General features: G+C 42.3%; 1 protein-coding gene across 5 annotated transcripts in view; it reads left to right on the top strand.

The window, feature by feature from the left end:
* Nucleotides 1-12,088, top strand: part of SDK1 (sidekick cell adhesion molecule 1) — a 387,510-nt gene that overhangs the window by 279,225 nt on the left and 96,197 nt on the right. For all 5 annotated transcript variants that reach the window (XM_064725525.1, XM_064725524.1, XM_064725523.1 and 2 more), the window contains 3 exons: nucleotides 2,504-2,696; nucleotides 5,607-5,705; nucleotides 10,319-10,510. In XM_064725525.1, the coding sequence (XP_064581595.1) occupies nucleotides 2,504-2,696; nucleotides 5,607-5,705; nucleotides 10,319-10,510 (484 nt within the window). The remainder of the gene's footprint in view (nucleotides 1-2,503; nucleotides 2,697-5,606; nucleotides 5,706-10,318; nucleotides 10,511-12,088) is intronic.

Genomic DNA, 12,088 nt, shown 5'->3' on the forward strand with positions numbered 1-12,088 from the left:
TTCACTGGGAACCAAGGCATCACACTAAATAATTGCCTTGACTTTCCCACTGTGATGATCTGAGAGATTTGAGAATGTGGAATTTATTAATCAGGCAACATCTGTTGGAGTGCTTAACAGAGCCTCTGCCCAGTGGAATGTTTGCTGAGGAGCTGGGTAGGGTGGTTTGTTCTCAACAGAGCCTCCATCAGTGATTCAGCAGTCAGGGCATAATAAATGAAGGGTTTAAAAACCTCCATAGAGAGAACAGTGAGAAATCTTGCAGGAATCTCAGAGCAGGAAAAGGGAAGTATGGTCTATGAGCGGGGAGGAGCAAGGTTGATTGGAGTGCTGGGTGGAGTGATTTGAGAAGGATGTTGTAGTTCAAAAGACAAGTTGTGAATTAAGGGATTGTACATGGATTTGAGATGTTTCAGAAGATTTGATCCTTCTCTAGGAATGTATCAGAGTGACAGAGAATTGAGACAGAGATATGCATGGGAATTTTGGTATTTCTATCCAAACCAATGTGTTTCTCATGAGGGCCAGCAGTGGTTTGAGAATCTCTCTGCTGAAGAAGTAAATAAATAAAAGGAGATGTGTGTGTCTGCTTCTGGCAGGGATAGAATCAGCTCTCAAGGCTCAGTGACTGACAGGGCTGCAGCACAATACCCTGAAACTCCAGCACAGAAATAGCACTTGGCTTCTGTTCAGACTATGGAGAATAAAAGCACTTTTGGGGTTCAGTGGACTGCAGTGCACTGTAATTTTCTGCTGCAGGTCCAAGCACAGTGAACCCATGTTTGCAAAAGTCTTATTTCAAATTTTCATTCTCTGTTATATTCAGAGTTTCAGTGTAAAGGTCCTTCATCTCATTGCATAGCTCTACCTCTCATTTTTGTTTCAATTTCTTCAGCAATGCTATAAAAGAAGTAAAATTGTCATTTGTATCTGTCAGTGGCCAATAAAACCTTCTGAAATTAGCATAATTTGTATTTCTTTGATTGCAGTAGATTGCCATAGCTTTTACCAACCTGCTTCTCCCAGGGCTTGGGAACTGCAGTACAAAGACTGCATGAGATCATTTCTGTCACTCATTTCTAGAGTAGCTTTGTGTATGATTTATAAATTTCTAGTAGTCAAAGCCAGGCCTTTGCCTTTCTTAAGGATTAAACCCATTTTTTCCTTTAAGTGACAGAATTGTTCACCTGTGTTTTCTGCACACACTTCCTCACAAACACGCGCTCAAGAGTTCAGTCTTCCAAAGTTATAAATGCCAATTGTAATGCACAGAGGTGATTTAGAAAAGAAAATAAACTTACTTTCCTCTTCAGCCATTATACATTTTTATCTTTTCTTTGAAATTTATTTGCACCTCAATAAGTTGTAAAGTGCACTTTCTCAAATATGAAATATTCCTAACAAAATTGCTCCTAATAGTCCCCTAACTGTACTTTCTGGTTATCAGGGACTCTAGACATTGGCTGAATGTGTCAAATATGGCTTATTAATTTCAGGTATCTATTCATGTTTATGAGCCAGAAATCAATACAGGTACCACGATTTAAACAGATACTGAGTCAGGCCTGGAATTTTAACATTCTCCTGTAAGCCACATGATAAGGATTTTTGGACAAAATAAAAATTTCATAGACACTTTCAAGTTTTAGACCCCTAAGCCTTTAAGGCGATTTCAAAAATTGTTTCAGAATTTCAAAGTCGTTTGCCAAAAATGAATTTTTTAAGTCCTCATTTAGGCACCTACACATGAGGTATTGCTCTCTCAGAGATATTGATTGCCCAGAACATCCACTGAGATGAATGAAACCTGCAAGACTGAGCTCCTCTGACAAGCACCCTATTTTAAATGCATGAAAATGTCTTCAGGAGTCTAACTTTTGGGACTCAGGTGTTGAAAATTGTAGTAATCATCTTTACAACCGTTTTTCTATTCTTTCTGTAGTTCCAGAACGGCTTGAATCATTCACAGCGTGGATGTCCCAGTCCACTGAGCTGTAATGCTCCCAGCCTGTGAGGCAGGGCTGCTCACTGGGGTGCTGGGGGAGCTCTGGAAGGGCTGTGAGAACCCCATCTCTCTCCCTCTGATCCCAATAACCTCCCCAGACTGTGGGATCTTTAAGAAAACAAGATAAAGCATTTATGACAGAGTAGCACTGAAAGTCCTTTTCTTCCTTCTGCGTGCTTTCAGCAGCAGAGACTGGCCAGGCTGATGAGACAAAAGGCTCGTGTCATCTGAATAATGATCTGCCATAATTTTGGCATTGCTCAGCAGCAGCCATGGAGAGTTGCAGTGCTGGTGGATCCCCATCAGCAGTGAGTGTTACAGACATCCCTCCAGTGTCACAGAGCTGCATCCATCTGTTCAGCATCAGAGCTGACAGTGCTTTAACAGCATTGCTTGCTTCTTTGCAATCAGATTAAGATGGTTTTGGCAGCCAAACCAACTTTGATTCCAAACAGACACAACTCCTAATGAGAGCTCATCCCTGTTTGAATCTCCCAGCTCCTGGCGTGGCCGGTGGATGCTCCAGAGAGTGTGACCGTGGTCACCATCGCTCCGGATTTCCATGGGGTCCACAGTGGCTGCATCACCAACCTGAAGAAATTCACCAGCTACTACACCTCAGTGCTGTGCTTCACCACGCCAGGGGATGGCCCTCGGAGCCCTCCCCAGCTCCTGCGCACCCTGGAGGACAGTGAGTACCCCAATTTTAAATCTCTCTGCTTAAAATTCAACCTTGGCTTCACAGCAGTCTCTTCTCATGTGATCTCAGCCAGTTTTCCATGGGTGTTCTTTCAGCCTGTGGCAAATATTTGATTTTTTTTTTTTGTTTCATTATGGACTAAATCTGGATGAGTTTTTCTCTTATATTGATGATTAGCTAAGAGCTTCATAGTCTGGTTCAGCCAACACATAATGCATTATGTCTGCAAATCCTTGTGCTCTTAAATCCATGTTCAGGCACCCAAATAAATATGAATTGATCTTCTTAGGAACTGAGCACTGGAACTTCCTGTGGAGGTCAATGATTAATTCACAATTGTTTCCTGCTGTTACTCAATAAATTGAAAATGTCTGTATCTATATTACATTGCAAGTGTTTCTGTGAAAGAACCAGGAGCACAGCAAGGCAGTTTCTTGCATCCTGAAAAACTGGAGGCAGGATTAAATAAAATGAACTGAATGGTTTAGAATGTAAATTATTTCCTGCACCAGAAAAAGGTTTGGTCTCTGTGGCCAAAGTTGTTTTCTCAAGACATATTTGGGCCTAACAAGTGCAATGTGTGTCTGATACAGATAAATTGACTGTGTCCACTGTGATCTTGGCTCTGGCCAGTGCTTCAGGAGGATCATAAACACTGCTGCACATTTGCAGGTTTAAACCAGAATAAAAAGTGTCTCGTTCATCCATTAAGATATTGTTTTTAGAAATACTGCTCTGCCTTAATAGGGATCCTTTGGGTTAGTCAGTGTTCCCGTAAAGGAGAATCCAACTGTCATTAACATTCACAGGAGTGAGGCTAAAGTGCTAATCCAATTTTTCATGAGATACTTTTGAAGGAACCTGGAGAAAATTACTCTTCCATGGATTTTTCCTAGTGTGGTTACTCTCCTCTATGTACTAGAACAGCTTCCCAGAGATAGAAATTTAAGGACCAGAAATCTGTGGGGGCCACTAATCTGAACTCCAGCTTGTGTGTCTGGGATGAAAGCAAAAGGTGTGGTGAAAGGAGAAACATGTATTATGTTCCTTATTACCAGCTTTATCAGCTGCATTATCAGCTTTTTTGCCCATTTTCCTAAGGAAAAAAGCTTTAGCTTTAACTTTTGATGATTTGTAAATATGTTTGAGTTCACCTGTCTTCTCCCTCTCAGCACAGTAGAACCCACAGTAGAATGGTTGATCTCAGTGAGTGCAGAAGGGTAAGAAACCAAAGGTACGAAACTCCTTGGATTTCACAAAAATTAATCAGCTGGGAAGAGGAAAGGGACTTTTAATATTTCTGCTGAAAGAATGGCTGCAGAAATGAACCTTAAATACTTTCCACAAAGCGGGAGCAGGGGTGGCTCCTTGAGGCTATCTCAGGGAAATGTTGGGATCCCATGCTGATTTAAACACAAGAGAATTCCATCAGGAAACATAAACCAAGAGAGCCATTGTATTTTCTAGATAATCTGAGACATTTCTTGGTGTGTCCAGCTACATGCTGCAAGGAGCCTCAGCAGGAGAGATGAGCAGGGTTGATTTATTTATTTATAAACCCTGCAGAATTGTTTCTCTGGGTTTTCACAGCGCTGGAGAAGTTCCTTGCAGGATGGTGTAATGCATCTTGGCAGAGAACTCCTTGAAGCTGAGTTGCTTCAGGATTTATGTGATGGGAAAAAAGATTTGAAAGGCCTGTCACTCATGTTCACAGGTGATCATTTTCTGTCTGGATAGCAAAGTTAGGCAATCCTTTAGGAAAACAGGGATCTGTTTGCTGACAAGCTGTGGGTCAGATAAAACCTGGCCTGGAGTCACCTGCACCTGTGTTTCCTGATGACTTTAAAATTGGGCCCCAACTGCAGAGGCTGATTGGAGCAAAGCTTTGGGAATGTGTGGTTTCAATATCTGCAGCTCCACAAACTGTGATAATTCCATGCTCTTGTCAGGCATTCCTGGGATCACTACAGGCTCAGCAGTTCTTCTGTGTGCTTTGACTACTGGGTACTGCAGAGTGGCTTTGGGAATTTTCCTCCCTGGGACTGCAGAATTGTAAATGGGGTTGTAGCTGACCTACTGGCAGGGTTTGGGCTTTTTTTGTCATAGCTGGAGGGGAATAAGAGGCTGGACTAAATTGAGGAGGAAACAAAACATGAAATTGCAGACAAGAAATTGCCAACTGATGTCAGTGGAGCTGGAGGATGCTCGGGCAGGCATCCAATGACAGAAGCACAGTGAATATAAAGTGAACAAAACCTCCTTTTTCCAGTGCATCGATTGAGGACAGAACAGCATTTGGATCAAAAATCAGTCAGGTTGTCTCCCCTGAAGATCAAAATTGAGGGAGGATGGCATATTCTTGACAGTCATTCCATTTTATGCTCTTTCATTGCACACTAGGGAGCTGAAATTTTTAAGAGCTCTTGAGCTACATCATAAAAACCCTTTAAAAAGTTTCACACACTTGTATTCATTTTACAGAAGACAGTTGCCATTATGTTGGACATTTTTAGAGTTGTTTTGAGGGAATTTATCCAAGCAGTGACTCGTGACTCTGTCCTTGCTGTGACCTTGCATAGAGAAAAGGCTCTTTCCCAGGTGAGGGGATTGCTGGTGGTGTTGCTGCACAAAACAGGGCAGGCAAACACCTCACAGGTATCCTTGAGGGAAAACAACAATGCTGTTAGATCTCCACACACTTGGGATGGTGACTGGGTGAAATAATTGACATGATGATAGCCAGAGTGTTTCTTCCCACCTTGCATTCTCCTCTCACTGAGTTTTCCAGCCTCCCTTAGCCCTGGCTCAGGGCCGTATTTCTCCATCCCTAACCCTGGCACGTGAATCTGATCCCAGTTAAGGAGTTCACCCATTAACAGCTTTCCTCTTCTGATTTGCCAGAGCCAGGAGCTGTGGGACACCTGAGCTTCACTGAGATTCTGGACACCTCACTCAAGGTCAGCTGGCAAGAACCTGTAGAGAAGAATGGCATCATCACAGGTATCAGCTGCTATCTCTGCTTTTATTCTTTTTTTTATTCAGTGTGTGGGGACTGGAATGTGTTTCTGCAGTGCAAAACTGTGTAGTGGAGCATTTAGGGAGAATTTGGGCTGTTGCTGGTTTCCTGGCCCCTCCTCTGGGTAATTGAGATGTCACCAGGGAGTGTTACACAAAGTACAGTTCCAATTACTGGCAGCTCATGATTGTGCTTACTGGAAAAGCAGTTTGTGTTAGAAATCAGCTCCCCACAGGGCGTCTGGTCTTGTTAAATCCTCCGTGACCTCCACCTGCTTTACTGAATTTTTGGAAATTTGTGAGGCCATGCTTGGCCTTTGCCCCAAGGGTGGGGGGTCCCTATGCAGAGCTCACAGCTGCAAAGTCTGGATTGGCATTGCTGGGGTTTGCAATCAAGACCAAGCCTGAAATCAGCAGAATCCTTCCTCTGTGATCAAGTGGTCTGGCTGTGGACTGCGTGACAGAATTTGCATGTCATTATTTAATCTGTTATAAACTATCACAAGGGCTCAGAACTCTCTTGTTTCCCTTTGATGAGTCTGCCATTTGACAAGCTATTTATCTATTTACTGTATGCCAGTCTAGATACAACAGCAACAACTTCACTGTTTTTTATAAAGGAAAGTATAAATACTTGAGAAAACCTCTAGTTCTTATCAACAGAGGCAATATTATTTTCAGATGGGAAACTATTGCAGCTGCACAGGATGGACCTTCCATTTAACAAAGGTTTTCAAGGTTTTGAAGCACAAAAAACTCCCAGATTTTAAATTACTGGAGGTAGTTGGGAAGGGAGAAAATAATTTCATGCGGATCAAAATATTTTGGTTTTAGAGTTCTAAAATGTGTAATTTTTTTAAATTACATTACCATTTTTTTAAAATGCATTTCAGGAGTTTAAAATATCAGGTTTTCTGACCCTTGACCACTGAAATATTATATCAGTGTAATTGTCTGGAGGTGTAATTTTTTTGACAGGTGTAATTATTTTGATAGGGTTTTCCTCTCTGTATCTATGACGTGCCTCATTTGTAGCTGTGTGCTCTGAGCTGTTTGTGGAGTCCTTGTGCAGACCATCCCCTGCCTCTCCACTGTGGAAACCTGCCTGAAATATGCACTGATTTAAGTGGTTTGAGAATAGAACCTAATGACTCCTGAAAGCAGAGCAGTATTGATTCAGTGAGGATGGCCAAAGCCTTGCCAGCCCAAGTGCTTAAATTTAGGTACCTCCACCCAGGATGATGTAATACTGCTCCTTGTTAAGCAGCAGGTAGCAGCTCTGCAGAATTACTTTGCTAAAAACAAGCTGTCCCCTCCCAGAACGGACTGAAACCAGATGGAGCCAAATGATGGACTGGGTTGTATTTGGGGTAAATTGTTTCAGAAGGAATCACCTGAAGACATTCATGACAAAACACCACTGTGAAAATGCCCAGCAGAGTCTATAAGGAAAAAAGAAACCTCCTTAATGATGCAAATTGCATTTGGGATAGAAGAACAGCAAAATTGTTCATGCCCTGAGCACCTCAAAGGTTTAGAGAGGGCTGCTTGGAGATCTGAGTGCTCAGGGAGGCAATTATTCATCATTTCTGCTCATTGATGTCTTTACTGGACCTTCTTGTTCCCTGCAGGGGCCCTGGGAGGAGGGAAGCACAGAGGGGGTGCCCAGCAGCCAACCTGCTCTGGGAAATTGCCCATTACTCTTGCTGTAAATCTCAGTATCTTCCTCGTTCCCTCAGCAAACGTTGATTTATGAGGATCTGGATGTGGAAGGACAGTTTGTGATTGGGTGTAGTGCTCTCGTGTAGAGAATTTACTCCACATCAACAGAAAATTATTTCTGAAACTCCTCTGGTCATTAGTTCCCGTTAGGCAGTGTTTTGTGGAGTGCCAGAGTGTGGGGAAAGGATCTGTGGCACCTTCCCTGTCCTCTCTCACAGCGGAGCCAGGGGAATCCCTCTGGAAAATCCAGCTGTGCTCCCAGGCACGGCTCACATCTGTAACACAGGGAGTGTGTTCTCACCAGCCACATGGCCCAGAGTTCTGCCCATCTGCCACCCAGTGTGGCTGCAGTGCTACTTGGGGGTGCAGTGCTTGTTGTTCCTTTCCTTCAGCACTTTTTTTTTTCCATCTGTTTTTGTTATGCCTGATTGCGTTTGGCTTTGTGTCTGCTCGCTGTGTATGTACAGATTTTCTGTTCTCATCTTTTATATGACAGGAATTTAACTATGCATTGGGGACTGAAATCCCTGACAGTAAATACTGCCTCTTTGCCTTTTCTTCAATCTACACAGAAACTTGGGATATTTTTCTTGGTGAAAATTTTTCATTCTTTCCCCAGGAAATAAATACATAGGGACTATGTGCTTAATGGGCGGGAAAGCTGGGTCTCTTCTGTGGTCACAAGGGAGAAGAGATAAAATGTCCAAAGAATAATCACCAACATTTGATGTATAACCTAAGCTTATCCAGATGGGAAAGGAGATATCTCAATCACTGAAGATTGCCTGGTGTGTGCTGAGTGACAATTTCTATTGTCCATAAGCAACAAATGGATAGAGGGAGCATTAAAAGTCCCCTGCTTATCTTCCTCTGGTTATTTATTGTCTGGAACAGGCTGCACCCACAGCTATTGAAAGAAAAGGGTGCTTGTGATGGTCCTTCTGTCTGCAACTCCTTCATGCCTCTGACTGAGCATCAAACACAGGGGACAGTCAGCCCCCACCTTTCTGCTCACCCTCTGTTAATTCAGGCAACAGAGCCCTTAAACTTTGTCAAAATCTTCCTACAGATCACAATCCTGTCTGTGCTACATCAGCTCTGGTCTGGCAAATGATTCTTAAGCCTATTCAAAGAGCATCAAAACACCACAGTGTTTCCAAGAGATCAGTAAATTACTGAGTTAATTAATTCCCACTCAGATAATTGTTTAAAACCAGTTCCAGATGAGCATTCAGGAGTTTTTCCCCTTCCCCTCTGCAGTGCAAAGTCAGAGGAGCATTTATGGTGTAGCTGGAATTGTTGAAGCATCACCTCCCTTTATCACTGCCCCCTCACCTGAAACATAATTAGTGACTGTGTGAGCACACTGAGCCCATTCTCATGCAAAATCAGGTCAAGATGAATCCCTGTCTGTGATGGCAGCTCACAAGAGAGGACTGAGAACGTCTCACACCTCTCAGACGCGTGCAGAAATATTTGTCTCATCATGCCTTTGGCTCATGAGATGATTCATTCTTGCTGGTTAATACCATGAGGGATTTTGCTACATCGATTCATATATGTTAATCAGCTTATCATGTCTTTTTATTTAAAAAAAAAAAATTAAAAAAACCTTCAAGCCCTCCAACTGGTCTGAATTCCTCATCTTAGATGATGGGAACAGGAACCCAGTAGGGAGTTTCTCTAGCCAGTTTGCCTTGTGCATGGTTCACTCAGTGGGATTCCTTTCTGTTAGTCCTTTTCACTCACTTCAATTTCACAGGCATTCAAGAGCTATGTGTATTTTTTTTTCACCCTCTGAGTCAAATCACAAAGAAAGCGGCAATCAAGCAAACTTTTCAGACATGCTCTCCAAGGACTGGCACAGCGAGGTTCACATGGGTTCGAATGAGAATAAAGTGGGACTGGGCAGGAGGAGGACAAGCAGATTTGGAGGTAAAATTGAGCAAATCAGACAGTGGAAAGTTTCAAAAGTTCTTGGAAGGCAAGTGGTTATCAAAGAGATAAAAAGGAAAGTCTGGTTATGATAGAAGAATAATATGGAGGTCAGGGCAGGTGCAGCTTTGGACAATGCATTGGCTCCAAGATGGTTTTGAAAGAAAGGATAATGATTCACCCTGCTGAAGGATTTCTGCAAGGAACAAGCGGTGGGGAGTAGAGGTTTTTCAGTTCCTAGAAGATTCCCACAATGTTCCTGCCTGCTTGTTATTGGCAGATTTCTAAGTATTTCTAGACAGCCAGCACTGAAGGTTACTTCAGCATGCAAAGGGAGAAAGCCCTGCTAAGCACATTGAGATTTTAAATTAGATATTCCAGTAGATGTTATATTTCCTAGTGTTTCTTCCTGTTTGCTTTGTAGAGTTCACAGAATTAAAGGCCACTTTTCTGTCAGGTTATTTCCAGTTTTCCAGGCCATTTCATACCAAGCATGGAAAAAAAAGACAGCTGAGACCTCATGTCCTCATGACAGGACGATAATGCTCTGTGGGGTACCTGCATCAATTGTTTATCAGAAATAACAATATTTTAAAAATACTTGGGTGTTTTAGCCAGTGTTTACTTCAAGGAGGGCTTTTTTCTGTTTATAGAAGGTGATCACAAGGAATGGCATTAAGGAACAAGGATCCACCACTGCCCACAAGCCCATGCAGGAATTCTCTGGATTACTGATGCCTGCCCGAGCTGTGGGTGATTGGAAATAACAACATTTTAAAAATACTTGGGTATTTTAGCCAGTGATTACTTCAAGGAGGGTTTATAAAAGGTGATCACAAGGAATGGCTTAAGGCACAAGGATCCACCACTGCCCACAAGGCCACGCAGGAATTCTCTGGGTTCTTGGTGCCCCCCTGAGCTGTGGGTGATGTGTTTTGCAGGGTACCAGATCTCCTGGGAGGTGTATGGCAGGAACGAGTCGCGCCTGGCCCGCAGCCTGTCCAACAGCACCCTGGAGTACAAGATCACGGGGCTGTCCTCCCTCACCACCTACACCATCGAGGTGGCGGCCGTCACCGCGCAGGGCAGCGGCTGGGTCACCTCCTCCACCATCTCCTCTGGAGTGCCCCCAGGTCGGTCAAACTGCAGCAAACAAAACAAAAACAAACCTGCTGGTTCTTGGTGTTTCTGTGTTCCAAAGGTCGCAGGTTACTTCAGTTCAGCGGTAATAAAAGTTATTTTATTTGTAAAGCGCTGGAGTTCTCTGCCGCGTAATTTGGATTTAATTTTTGGGATAGGCTGAAATGTTAAAGTGAAGATATTTGCTGTTTGAAATTTCCAGGAAGTTGAGGATGTTTAATACAAATACCAAAAAGAAAAAAAAAGTGTGGGTATGACAATGGAATGGACAAAGTAATAAAGTGGGTACAATACAGAATCTCTTGACATTTACAAAGTGACATCAAAATGAAGCCTGAATCAATTCAAAGTGTTGCTTTGGGGCAAAAAACAGAGTTTGGGTGATATTAAAAGGGAAAGGATTTTCCATGTGGAAGTAATATAGCTTATGTCAACTATGAGTGTTTCACTTCTATAGTGAAACTAAAATCTTATTTACAAGAATTTGAAGTTTTGGCCTGAAAAAATATTTGGGAGGAGGCAGTTCTGTCCCACATTGTCTGAGCTACCATTTGGGCACCCGTACTTTTAGCCTTTTTGTATTTTCTTTTTAAAATTCTACACTCTGCCCCAACCAGTGTAAAAAGCAAACTAAACAGCCAATTCATACCTCAAATAAGCAGTTTCAGTTAATATAGAGGTTACACAAGTAGAATTTTCCAAAGTGGAGCAGTTATTGCTCATCACTGAGGGAATCCAATTTTTCCCTTCCCCAGTATTATTTAACTTTTCTGTGTGTCCTCAAGTATGTTTGCCCTTCTGTTCCCTAATCGTAGGTAATTATGACAAGCTGCAGACTGGATCAATGCCATGATATCTGATGGCAGGGTGCCTGCCAGATAACAGCATTATCCCACTTGGGCAGGGTTAGTTGATCGATCGTGGTTCCCACAAATGTGAAGTAAGAACCAAGAAATACTGGGTATTTGTGCATATCTGAAATATATGCCAAAACCCTGCCCAGTTTTGGCCTTTTGCAGTTGCACAGAATGCAGACTTTTCATAAAATTACAGAATGGTTTGGGTTGGAAGGGACCTGAAAGATAATTTAGTTCCAACCCCCTGCCATGGGCAGGGACACCTTCCACTGTATAATTACTGATTATAATAGTTATTTCCATTTGTTATGAATGCAGGTAACTATTGAGAATTTATTATAAACACTCTATATTTAATTTCTTTCCTGAACTTGCTTTTGTTGTTAATTCAGATGATATTAAAAATGTAAATGCCACTGTAATCTTGACTGATGGGAGGCAAAGATCTGATTAGGGCTTCAGATTTTTCCTTGTAGGAGGTCACCCTCTTTATTTGCTACAGGAATTGAAAAAAAAATCATCTACTTTATCAGGCATAAGGAATGCCCTGGAAAACCTAGATATTATAGGTCAATATTAAATACACTACCCAAAACGTGGAGTTTTTTCCAGTTGTAATTGTATGTCCTCTAAGAAGGAAATAAACATTATTGTAATTTAATTCTGGGGAAACAGAAGTTCAGTGGAATTAGGTGACCTGGCAGACCTGGAGCT

The sequence above is a fragment of the Zonotrichia leucophrys genome, chromosome 14 (assembly GCF_028769735.1).
Source record: "Zonotrichia leucophrys gambelii isolate GWCS_2022_RI chromosome 14, RI_Zleu_2.0, whole genome shotgun sequence".
NCBI classification, from domain to species: domain Eukaryota; kingdom Metazoa; phylum Chordata; class Aves; order Passeriformes; family Passerellidae; genus Zonotrichia; species Zonotrichia leucophrys.